Consider the following 11,887-nt stretch of genomic DNA (forward strand, 5'->3'; position numbering starts at 1 on the left):
CAAGTCTTTGTATTTTTCTCCACGGTACAATATGCAATCATTGGAACACGCATGGATTTTTTTCAACCTCGAGGCCGATGGGGCAGATCATTTGCTTGGCCAAGTATGTCTTTTCTGGCAACTCATTTTTTTGGGAGCATTTTCCTTATTATACCTAACAACTGATCAAAGCCTTTATCGCTCATTTTGTTTATCGATTTGAACTCTAACAGCATGATGTCGGCTTCCAGTTTGCTCATTGGACACTCCCTATACAATGGTGTTTTGCCATCTTGTCTCATTTTCTCTAACTTTCTCAGTTGTCTTTCAGTAAGACATCCGGTCTCTACATTACGTAGCAGCTGAGAAATGCCATCGTTATCCTCGGTGTCGTCAGCTAGCATGTTCCTAAATACATTATTAACTGTGGCCATAGGTTTTCATATTGACACCGGGTTCCTCGTCAGCATCATGGATGGCTACGTTAGGCATGTCCACATCATCATCGTTTTCCTGCAGAACATTCACACCAACATCACCATGCATAGTCCATATCGTATAGTTTGGCATGAACCCCCTGGCACTACTAGGGATGTGTTCATCAATGACGCTTTCCTTTCGTCACTGAAGACACCAAAATCATCACATATATTATTTTATGACGAAATTGTGACGAAATCGATTTCGTCATTGAATGAGCGTCATATTTTGGATAACGTGACAAAACGTATATTTTCGTCATAGATGTGCGTTCCTTCTATGACGAAATGGCCCTCATCATAGAAGAGTATTCTTTCTATGACGATGCATTTTCATCATTGATGTAGCCCCTTTTTCATCATAACTTGCCGTCTGTTAGGCGGCCAGACGGCGTCTGCCACGCTGGCAGCTGACGTGTCCTGTCCACGTGGCGCGTCCACGTTTCAGGTGGCGTGGCTTGACACGTGGCTGGTGACGTGTCTGACTACGTGGCCGCTGACGTGGCCAGTGATGTGGATGTGCACGTGTCCACTTTTTATTGGGCCATAGGGCATGCTGTGAGTAGTCCACATGTCTTGCTGTGATTGGCTCTCATTTTCGTCACTGAAGTGATTACAAATTCGTCACTGAATAGATTACAAAATAGTCACAGAATCGACTACAAAATCGTCACAAAAAGGTAGCAAAATTCATCACAGGTGCACATGCTGAACAACAGATCACAGTATTCCAATTACCATCAACTTAATAGATCCAGTATTCATAGGTACCATCAACTTAATGAACAATACTAAACTTGGTTCACATATAACTCACTAGACATCATATTCCATGTACTAGTTTCATCTCAGTTCACATAGGTTATGACAGCAACTATTAAAAAGTGGGCAAGCAACAGCAACATAGGTTATTGCATAAGCAAAATCACCAGCACGGACCCCTTGCTTCATCAACCAGCAGCTACGCGCAGTGCTCATGTCGAAGAACCATTGTTGATGGCCAAGATACGCTTGAGCAGCGCATTGTTCTCCTCCATTGCCTTGGTGTTTATCTCTGTCAGCTTCTTGTACTCCTCCATCTCCTTTTGTGTCCTTGCCAGCTTTTCCTCAACTTCTTCACTTCTCTTCTTGAGATCGTCGATTTCACCTTGTACAGCAGCCTTAGCTTCAACTGCTAGTTCTTCCCGAAGCTCGCTTTCATTTGATGATGATGATTTGGAGGATGCCACTAGTTTGATGCCAACACTCTTGAGGAAATGGTTTGAGCTGTTCTGGGAGAGCACCTGGGACACAACCTGCACACTGGATACTGCTGTCTCACCTTCAGCAACAGGTTCTGCCCTCAAAGCTTCCATATTTGACTGAAACAACAATGACCCATCATTAGTTGATCATTATTGCATTAATTTGAGGTGCAAATATCACACAAGATGTATTTTTAAAAATATATATAGCAAGATGTGTACTAGAGAGATGTAGAAGCAAACCTAGCAAAATGGACAGACTGTAGTACAATTTATCTGATTTGCTATGTGGAACATTATGTAAACTATAGTTTGGTTCTTACTGACATAAAGCACAGCTACTCTACAATGAAACAATCAGAAATCACCTAGCATGTGGACACAATTAGTTCAGATTGTTCTCAGTTAAATGCAATCTCATTTCCAGTCAACATCTATCAAGTATTAACAGAGCACAGTTATCAGATTGTTCAGCAGATTGGTTTAGCAGATAATACACATACATAAAGCACATGAGAATAACTAAAAGCATGGGCTTTAGAGACTTGGCTGCAATTAGGTTGCTTCCATTTTCATATCCATCCAAGATAAAAACCCATTCAGCCATTCCTTGTTTGATACATTGCAGTTTTAATCTAGTATATCAATGACTGCAATCTAAATTTATGACTGCATGTAGATTGTTCCCAGAAATAAGAACAGCCTTCAGTTAGTACTTAACTTATTTAGCAAGTATATAGCTATGTTGGATTATGACCGGTTTTGAGCAAAAGACAGAATACAAAATGATTAAAATAGGACATGTTATCCAATTAATGAACAAAATGGCACAGCGAAACAGATGTCGGGACTTACAAGTGCTTCTCTTGCTGGTTCACTGAGACCATTTTTGGAGCTGGTATGGCAGGTCTTGAAGGCCTCCACCAAATCAAGTTCTTCATTTTGTTCTGTGCTTGGTTCTGCATTGTTTTTCTTCTTTTTCTGTTTCATAGATAATCAATTACAGGAAAGTTGTCAGATAAAATGCAAAATAAGTTGGTTAGTGCAAATATGTACAAGGTACTCTTTACTTACATATGCATGTAAGTGTGCCACATAGCTGCGAGAACCCGTAGCCTGATGATACTTGACTTTACTGCGATTCTGCTTGTTCTTTTCACATGATTCCTACAAGAGAATGAACATGTCAGATGAGATCATAGATTCCAAATGAGAAGATCTTTGGAAACTAAATGAGAAAGAATATATGACAAGATACCCGTACCATGTTTTTGGATTACACCACTTTGCAACCAGTACCCTCCACTCTGCATCAGACATGCATGCAACTGGAGAAGTTGTGGGAATCTCATTTGCAGGTTTACCATTGAAGTATTTGTTCTTCAGCCGATAACGCATTTGCCGCACCCCAGAGCGCAGCATATCAGTGCAAGCTTCCTCTGTTGGCTTGTCTTCTGGGTTAATGGCCAAGCGCCCCTAGTCATATGACAATTCCATATTTAGTTAGTCAATGCAGGTTAAACAGATATACAAGTTTACCATAGAAACAATAATGCACTTACAGAGAGCTTTCCCACAAAGTCTTTGTAATAGCGATCATCTCTCTTGTAATCTTTCCAATGAGTTAGGACAGGGACCTTATCCCTAATGATGACACCAGCCTCAGATGCAAACTTGGCTGCTTGAACAGGTTCATGAGGCCTTCTTTTCCCTTCAGCAACAACTATGGGCATTCTCCTTCCCATAGCTTTAGTCATCCTGTCCAGCTATGCTCCCTTGGTGGGTGGCCTGGGTCTCCTTGGGGCTCGCTGTGAAGGAGCTGCAAAATACAATTTGGATTTAAATGCTTTAGTTTCATGCAGATCAGCAAACCAGATGGCATAATAGAATGACAAAGAAACATCAACTTTCCTTTAGTGTCTTCCTCTCCAGCTGCATTGTCTTCATCAGCACCTGTACTGTCTTGAGCACCACCTCCACTGAATTCCTCTACAGCTGTATTGTCCTAACCACCAGCTCCATCGCCTTCCTCTGCATCTGTATAAGACCTTTGTGGTGGTGTTTCATCATGACCATTAGTAGGATCCTCTACATTCTGGCCATCTCTCGCCGTAACAAGAAGCCTTTTTGATGATCTTGTTTGGGATTCAGGAGGCTGAACCTGTGATCCTTGAGATGCCCTCACTCTCTTACTAGCCCTAACTCCTGGTGCCATGGTGGGGCTTGTCTTCTTCTTCTTTGAAGCTAGGACTTTCCGACTATACCCTGCAAGAAACTGTGGATAAAAAAAATCAAGTAAGTCATGTGCAGCAGTAAGCTAGACCATATATTAAAGAATAGGTATGCAAGAAACAAGATGCATCTAAAAGCAAAGGCATATATTGAAGAACAGATTAAAAACACTCAAATGCAATGCAAATATTCCCCATCTAGTACTTTGAAGATAGAAGAAGCACCTTAGTTGCCAGGGGCTGTGGCTGCTCAACAGATTCAGTGTCATCATCATCACTATCTCCTTGATCATCATCTTCAAGGAGATACTCTGATGAATCCGAATCTTCATTATTTCTTTTCTTGTTTGCTGATTTTCCCCCCTTCTTTGATGCAGATAGTGATACAGAGTTATTAAATTGAAAAGATAGATTTTTCAGGCCGAAATCTTGCATCTTCTTTAAATTGTTCGCCACGCGTGCATCCCGACGTCTCTCATAATTAGTTTTTTCAGATTCTTACAAAAACAAGCAAATTGTGTCTATTAGAAAATAAAAAGGAGTGAACTAAGAGCTAAGAGGTAGTAATACTAGATGGTAGATAGATAAGAGGTAGGAGCTAGTAGTGCCTGCTGAAGAGCTAAGGGATAAGAGGTGATAGGTTATAGGCAAAAAGTATTAGGTCAGAAAGAACTAAGAGGTACAAGTATTTGTGTACTGAAGCACAATTACTCTAAAATTTGTGAAAAATTTGAAGATAGCTTGTACTGAACTACTATTTTCCAATCAACACACTTGCATGCACTCTGCTACATTTCTGATTCTGAAAAAGGATTTATTCCCCAAGTGGAAGGAAAGGCATCAGGTGGGATCATGTATTTTACAAATGAGAAGTTTCTTTGCTATATGAGTTTAAGATGAAATAGTGTATCAGTTGTGCAATAGAACCATTCTAATATTCTTTTGACACAGTTGATTAAAAACTAAGAAAAATTTCTGGGTGCTTAACCATGATCTAGCAAGAAATGACCAAATACTCAAAACTACAAAAATAGCTAAAAATGATTCAGATATACAGATGAAGCAAATCTTAATCTGACAGATCAAGATACGACAGGCAGAAATTCTAGATACATATGTTGATTGTTGGGTCAAATTCTAAGGATCAGCTCCTAAAGTTTAGACTACTGAAACCAAAATGGGGAGGCAAATAGGACCAAAAACACCTCCTAAAGGCTCCAAATGCAGAGGTGCAAGGATTCAAGAAACCAGAAATATACGGCTCCCTAGCTAGGAGATGAACCTACAGGAACATGATTCAAATTTTTGAGCGAGAGAAATTATACAGCATTATCACTTATGACTATTCTTCATGCCTTTCAAGATCTGAGTAGATTCGTTATGAATAGTTATTAGAAATCACTGTACTAAAATGGAGTGGAGACAAACTGGGTTCACATTCAAAGTTAAATTACTAACTGCACAGGAAAATCTGGGAAAATCTGGGAAGACAAATTGGGTTCACAATGCATTAGTAATTGCACAGGAAAATCTGGGAAGACAAAAAGCAAAATAAATCACATACGCCTAACTCAATCTATAGCCAAATGGTTACCTTGATCTTGTTGTGCAGGTCTCTTCCTACCTTGACCCCTGGTTGCCACTATTGCGGATGTATACTAGGTGCTCGTCGGCGGTGGTCGTCAACGGGGAAGCGGACCTGGTGCTCGTCGGCAGTGGTCATCAACGAGGAAGCAGACCTGGTGCGGGCGACCCCTAGTCCATGACGACACAGCTCACGGGCGAGGAAGCACCTCGGCGACGGCAGTTGTGTTCCTACGGTGGCAGCTAGGGTTGGAGAAATGTGGGGGGGGAGAGGACGAGTGGTCGGGGGTGAGGAGGGAGTGGGGGTAATGGCTAAATTAGCGATAATCAGTTTTAGGCGGCATTTTTTTTGGCGGCATTTTTTTGGTGGCATTTTTTCCCTCCCGGAAGACCCTATGGTACCCAATTTATTTTGAAACTTCTTATTACATTTTTTAGTTATTATCTTAGTTATTTGTTGAATAACTAAAGGATAAAAGCTACAATACCTTAAGTTATGTAGAAAATTCTAAAAACTTGCATGGACACCTTATTTTGGTGTATGATCATGACATAAAAATTTCAAAGGATTTTGACAAAGTGGTACTATACATCACGTACAAGCATGAACATCTCTCACTTAGAGGGATATATGTTAGACATGTATGACTTTGTCAGGATGATCCTGACCACTTTGTTAGAATTAGTTGAAACTTTTTTGTCATCATTATACACCAAAGTGAGGTATCCATGCAAGGCTTTAGATCTTTTTAGCTAGCTTAGGGTATTTTAACATTTATTCCTTCACTAATCCAACAAAAAATTACAATAATATGGAAACTTGGTCAGAAAATCGTACAGATGCACACAACATCATAGTTTGGTTCCATAAACATCCCATAAAATTTTCAAATGATTTTGACAAGGTGGTACTATACATCTTGTACAATCATGAACAACTCTCGCTTAGTTATTAGGTTATATGTTAGACATGTATGCCTTTGCGAGGATGTGCATGACCACTTTCTCGGAATTAGTTGAAACTTTTTTGTCAACGTTATACACCAAAGTGAGGTGTCCATGCAAGTTTTTATATTTTTTTAGCTAGGTTAGGGTATTTTAACATTTATCCTTCACTAATCCAACAAAAAATTACAATAATAGGTAAACTTAGTCAAAAAATTGCACAGATGCACACAACATCATTGTTTGGCTCCATAAACATCCCATTAAAGTTTCAAATGATTTTGACAAAATGGTACTATACATCTTGTACATGCATGAACAACTCTCACTTAGTCACAAGGTAGCTTAAAGCTTTTATCCTTTAGTCATTCAACAAATAAGTACAATAATATCTAAAAAATGTAATAAGATGTTTGAAAATCAATGAGGTAAATCATTAAGCAATAATATATTAATAATTAATTAAAAATCTGGCAAAAAAATAAACATAGAGACATAGAAAAATAATAAACACAACAAATGTGGGAAAAACAAAAAAAATTAGCTCCCATTGGGTTCGAACCCGGGAGCGCAGGGAGAAACTCAAAGTGCCTTACCAATGCGCTACTCAAGTGTTTTCGTTAGTTCTCGACTGCAGTCTTACTTAAACTGTCCACCTAGGCGTGACCAAATGAACAGGCCTGCAGGCCAGCCCATCGAAACCCCCACGTTAGTCGCTTCTCCGCCGCCGTGACTAACTCCCTCGATTCTCCATAGTGGCGCCGCCATCGCTCCTCCATAGCGGTTGAGCTTGCCGTCCTTGCCGATCCGTCACCAAGTTCTCCCCCTCGTAGACACTCCCCTCCACTACAGCTACGCCGCCCAGACCTAGAGCTTCGTCCACCTATGCTGCAGCGGTGGCGTGGCGGCCACGGCTGGCAGTGCCAGAGGCGCCGGCACCACCACCACCCACAAGATCACTCTAGCGCAGTTGTCCACCACTGGAGCTCCATCTGGCGCGCTGCCCCACTCCTCGCCCTCGATGTCCCCCAATCCTGCCTTCCAGTTTGGAACCACCGAGCTCCTCTGTGCTTCGCCCACCAAGTGTTCGACGCTGGGCCTCTACACCGCTGAACAAGACGATATGCCGCTCTATTTGGGTAATATGCAGTGAGTTCATTTCATGTGTTACAATTCAAGGTCTGGAATATGCTTATGATTCTACTTCTAGTTTTAAGAATACATTGAGCTAGCCAAACGGTTCCCTGAAAGCAGACAAACCAGACAAACCAGATTTATCCTTGAAATGTCGAATCATATAGTTCTCCTAACTAGATGGCTGCTTTAGTATTGTTACATACTGAATTAATTTTTTTATAATACCAAACCATCTGTTAGTGCTGACAAAAACTGGTTTATTAGCCTGCCACCAGTAGAGCAGAGGAGAACGCCTAACAATATTGGTTATAAACTTGCAGGTGTCAATGGAGTTCCAGGTGCCGTCACCACTGGTGCCGACGTGGGAGATCTACTTTGTGGGGTACTGCAAGAACAATCATGATGGAACGTGCGCTGCAAGAACAATGAAGGATTCAAGTTTAGATTACTGGATGAGGAAGTGATACCTAAGTCGAAGCCGAAAGCATGAAGCCAAATCTGAATTGTAAATTGTAACTGTGAATTATGTAAATTGAGTTCCCACTACTGTAAATTATGTAAATTATAACTTTGATCAATGGAATTGAGTTCCCAGTCCAAATGTGAATGTGTATGAGTTTGATTCTGAATCTGAATGTGAGTCCAAATCTGAATGTGTGTTTGAGTTTGAATCTGAATTTGAATGTGTTATTATGTCAAGCTCTGTGGTTTTTAGGATTGGTTGGTTAGGATGAGCTTTATGGTACTTGCAAATCAGATGGCCTATGAAAGCATGAAGCCAAATCTGAATTGTAAATTGTAACTGTGAATTATGTAAATTGAGTTCCCACTACTGTAAATTATGTAAATTGTAACTTTGATCAATGGAATTGAGTTTCCAGTCCAAATGTGAATGTGTATGAGTTTGATTCTGAATCTGAATGTGAGTCCAAATCTGAATGTGTTTGAGTTTGAATCTGAATTTGAATGTGTTATTATGTCAAGCTCTGTGGTTTTTAGGATTGGTTGGTTAGGATACAACAGATGTGCTCGACTAAGCTGTAATGCAGCACATGTTTGGTTGCAAGGAACAGACTAAGCTCTGTAGCATCCTTCAATGTAACATTTGGGAAGCATTTTGTTGCTTTTAGGCCTGATCTGAATATAATTAGAGGAAGCACAGTTAAATGTCATCACATGCATCTACATGACACACAGTTGAATGCCATCACAGGCATGTCTAAATGAAAATAGAGATACCAAAAAAAGAATAAATAAAAAAATGTTGGGAAAACAAAAACAATAGTGCAGTCTAGGGACATGACACTGGTCCATACTAGAAATCATCATCTTCATCGTCTAGGGACATGTCATCATTGTTATCATTGCCACCATCACTATAGTACTGCAGTACTGTCTCATCTTCCTCCTCATCCTCACTATCTTCATGAATAATACGTTGCTTCTTGCTGCTTATAAGGTCTTGTAAATTTCCTTCAATTATAGTGGCTTCTCCACCTTGAATATTCTGAGTAACCTCATTATCAGCCCCTGCTTGCACTACATGCTCAGTATCATAACAATAATCATCCTGATGCACATCATGACTGTCCTCATCTTTTTCAGCGACATCATAAATATTCCTATGTTCAAATTTCTGCACAACTCGTCAATCTTTACCTAAAGATGTGTCTTGCATGTAAAATATCTTTTTTGATTGAGTTGCTAAGATGAAAGGATCAGTCTTGTACCATAATGACTGCACATTAATGAATTTGAAATGTCTGTCATCTCGAAGGCCTGTCGTCTTGCCTTCTTGCTTGAACCAATCGCATCGAAATAGAACCACCGTCCGACGGACTTGAAGATTTGAGTTATATTGCAACTCAATTACCTCTTTAAGGACTCCATAAAAATCTATGCCGTTCCCATCATGTGAACCTTCAGTCATTACACCACTATTTTGTGTTAGAAAGAACTTCTCACGATCCACAGTGCTATACCGCACTCCATTAACTATGCAAGATGCACAAGTCTTAACTCGCAGATCTGGGCCACATGACAGTGCCCACAGTCCTTCGCTAACCGATTCTGGATGCTCCTTATGTTTGTTCTCAATCTGTTGCAACAAAAGTACTCAGTTAACCAATTACATATGGATACTAATGCATTTACTAAACCTAGAAACACAATGTGTACTGACTTACATGGCACCTAAACCACTTTGCAAATCCTTGTTCAACCATTTTATCAACATCAAGCGCACCTTGCTGCACAAGATCGTCCCTGTACAAGCTGCATGGCAAAGCTAAGTCATAAGAATAATTTGAAAATTTAGAAATTAAACAAAAACTAATCCCCAAAACATATAATAGATACTTACTCCAAATATTCCTCAGCTTCTTCACAATTATTTAGCACATACCAAACTAACTTATTGAGGACATCATCATCAATGTATTGGCTCCTATTAGATCCAACAAGAGTAACACCATGCTTAAAAATAGAGACGTCATTAGGCAATGGCATCTCTCCATCATTATCATCGTGATGGTTAAATCTATTGTCAATATCCTCCATATACCTAGAACAAAAAGTCAATGTGTCACTTGCCATATATGCCTCAGCAATTGATCCTTCCGGCCTCGCCCTGTTCCTTACAAAATTCTTCAAAGTGCCTAGCCGCCTTTCTATTGGGTACATCCATCCGTACTGAACAGGTCCTCTAAGCAGTGCCTCATCAGGAAGATGGACGACCAAGTGCACCATGACATCAAAGAAGGCAGGTGGAAAGATTTTCTCAAGCTTGCATAGGATCAATGGAATTTCTTCTTTTAGCCGTTTGACAACATCAATCCTTAGATTTCTACTGCATAGTTCCCTGAAGAAGGTCCCGAGCTCTGCAACTGCTTCATATACATCCTTCCTCACCAGTCCTCTTAGGCCAGCAGGTATGATTCTTTACAGGAGTATGTGGCAAGAATGTGTTTTAAGCTTTCCCTACACCTTTGAACCATCTTCACTTATGTATCTTGCTAGGTTAGCCGCATATCCATCAGGAAACTTGATACCTTTGAGAAACTTGCATAACTCGGTTTTCTAATCCTTCCCCAAGACATATGGAGCAGGTGGAGCAATGACTGAGTTGCCATGCTACTGTAAGTGCAATTCAGGTCTTATGCCCATATCATGCAAATCTAGCCTAGCATTGGTTGTGTCCTTGGTCTTGCCCTGTACATTGAGTAATGTGCCAAGAATGTTTTCACATATGTTTTTCTCTATGTGCATGACATCGAGATTATGTGGAAGCTTTAAATGTTTCCAATATGGCAATCTCCACAACCCAACTTTGTGGCTATAAATCTTTGGACCCTCATTGCGCTTTCTTTTATTTCCAATAATTTCATGATGCTTCCCTGGCCTGACATCTTTCACCTTCTCTAGCTCCTCTAGGACCTCCTCCAAAGTGAACTTGCCTGGTTGCTCTTTGTTTTCACGCTTACCATCGAAAGCCAAGCTTCTCCGCCATGCATGTGTCCTTGGAAGGTAACGACGATGTCTAATGTAACATATCTTAATCCTTATTGCCCGAGACAATGGATCCTTATCACAATGAATACATGCATAATACCCTTTTGTTGTTCGCCCTGATAACGTGCTCAACGCTGGAAAATCATGTATACACCACAACATGGCAGCACGAAGGTTAAACTTCCGACCAGTGCATGCATCGTAGGTACTGACACCCTTCCATAGATCGAGCAGTTCTTCAATTAGGGGCTCAAGGAACAAATCAAAATCCTTTCCTAGAGATTTTGGACCTGGGATGAGTAAAGACATAAAGCAGTTTGCTGGATTCACGCATTCCCATGGTGGGAGATTCAGTGGTGTCAGAAGCACTGGCCACATACTGTACTGCGTACTCATGTTGCCAAATGGATTGAATCCATCGGTAGCTAAGGCAAGCCTCAGGTTCCTCGGATCATCTACAAAGGATGGTTCCCTCGTGTCGAAGTCCTTCCATGCTTCTCCATCAGCTGGATGGCTCATTACATTGTCGACTGGCGTCCTCTTTTTCTTGTGCCATTGTGTTTCCTCAGAAGTTCGCTTTGAAGCAAAAATTCTTTTCAACCTTGGCAAAAGTGGAAAATGCCTCAATACCTTGTGTGGAACCTTCTTGTTCCTAGTTTCATCTTGCCATCTAGACGTCTTGCATACTGGGCACACATTCTCTTTTTCATATCTCTTCCGAAACAACACACAATTGTTCTTGCACACATGGATGTTTTCGTAACCAAGGCCCAATTCT

The 11,887-nt window shown here is 40.6% G+C and overlaps 1 protein-coding gene across 1 annotated transcript; it reads right to left on the reverse strand.

The window, feature by feature from the left end:
• Positions 1-1,432: 1,432 nt before the first annotated feature.
• LOC136470296 (uncharacterized) lies at positions 1,433-2,652 on the reverse strand. Its single transcript, XM_066468189.1, has 2 exons — positions 2,558-2,652; positions 1,433-1,819 (listed from the first exon to the last, which is right to left on the reverse strand). The coding sequence occupies exon 2, from the start codon at positions 1,811-1,813 to the stop codon at positions 1,433-1,435; it is 381 nt and encodes a 126-aa protein (XP_066324286.1). The 5' UTR covers positions 1,814-1,819; positions 2,558-2,652.
• Positions 2,653-11,887: the final 9,235 nt, after the last annotated feature.

The sequence above is a fragment of the Miscanthus floridulus genome, chromosome 8 (assembly GCF_019320115.1).
Source record: "Miscanthus floridulus cultivar M001 chromosome 8, ASM1932011v1, whole genome shotgun sequence".
In the NCBI taxonomy this organism is placed as follows: domain Eukaryota; kingdom Viridiplantae; phylum Streptophyta; class Magnoliopsida; order Poales; family Poaceae; genus Miscanthus; species Miscanthus floridulus.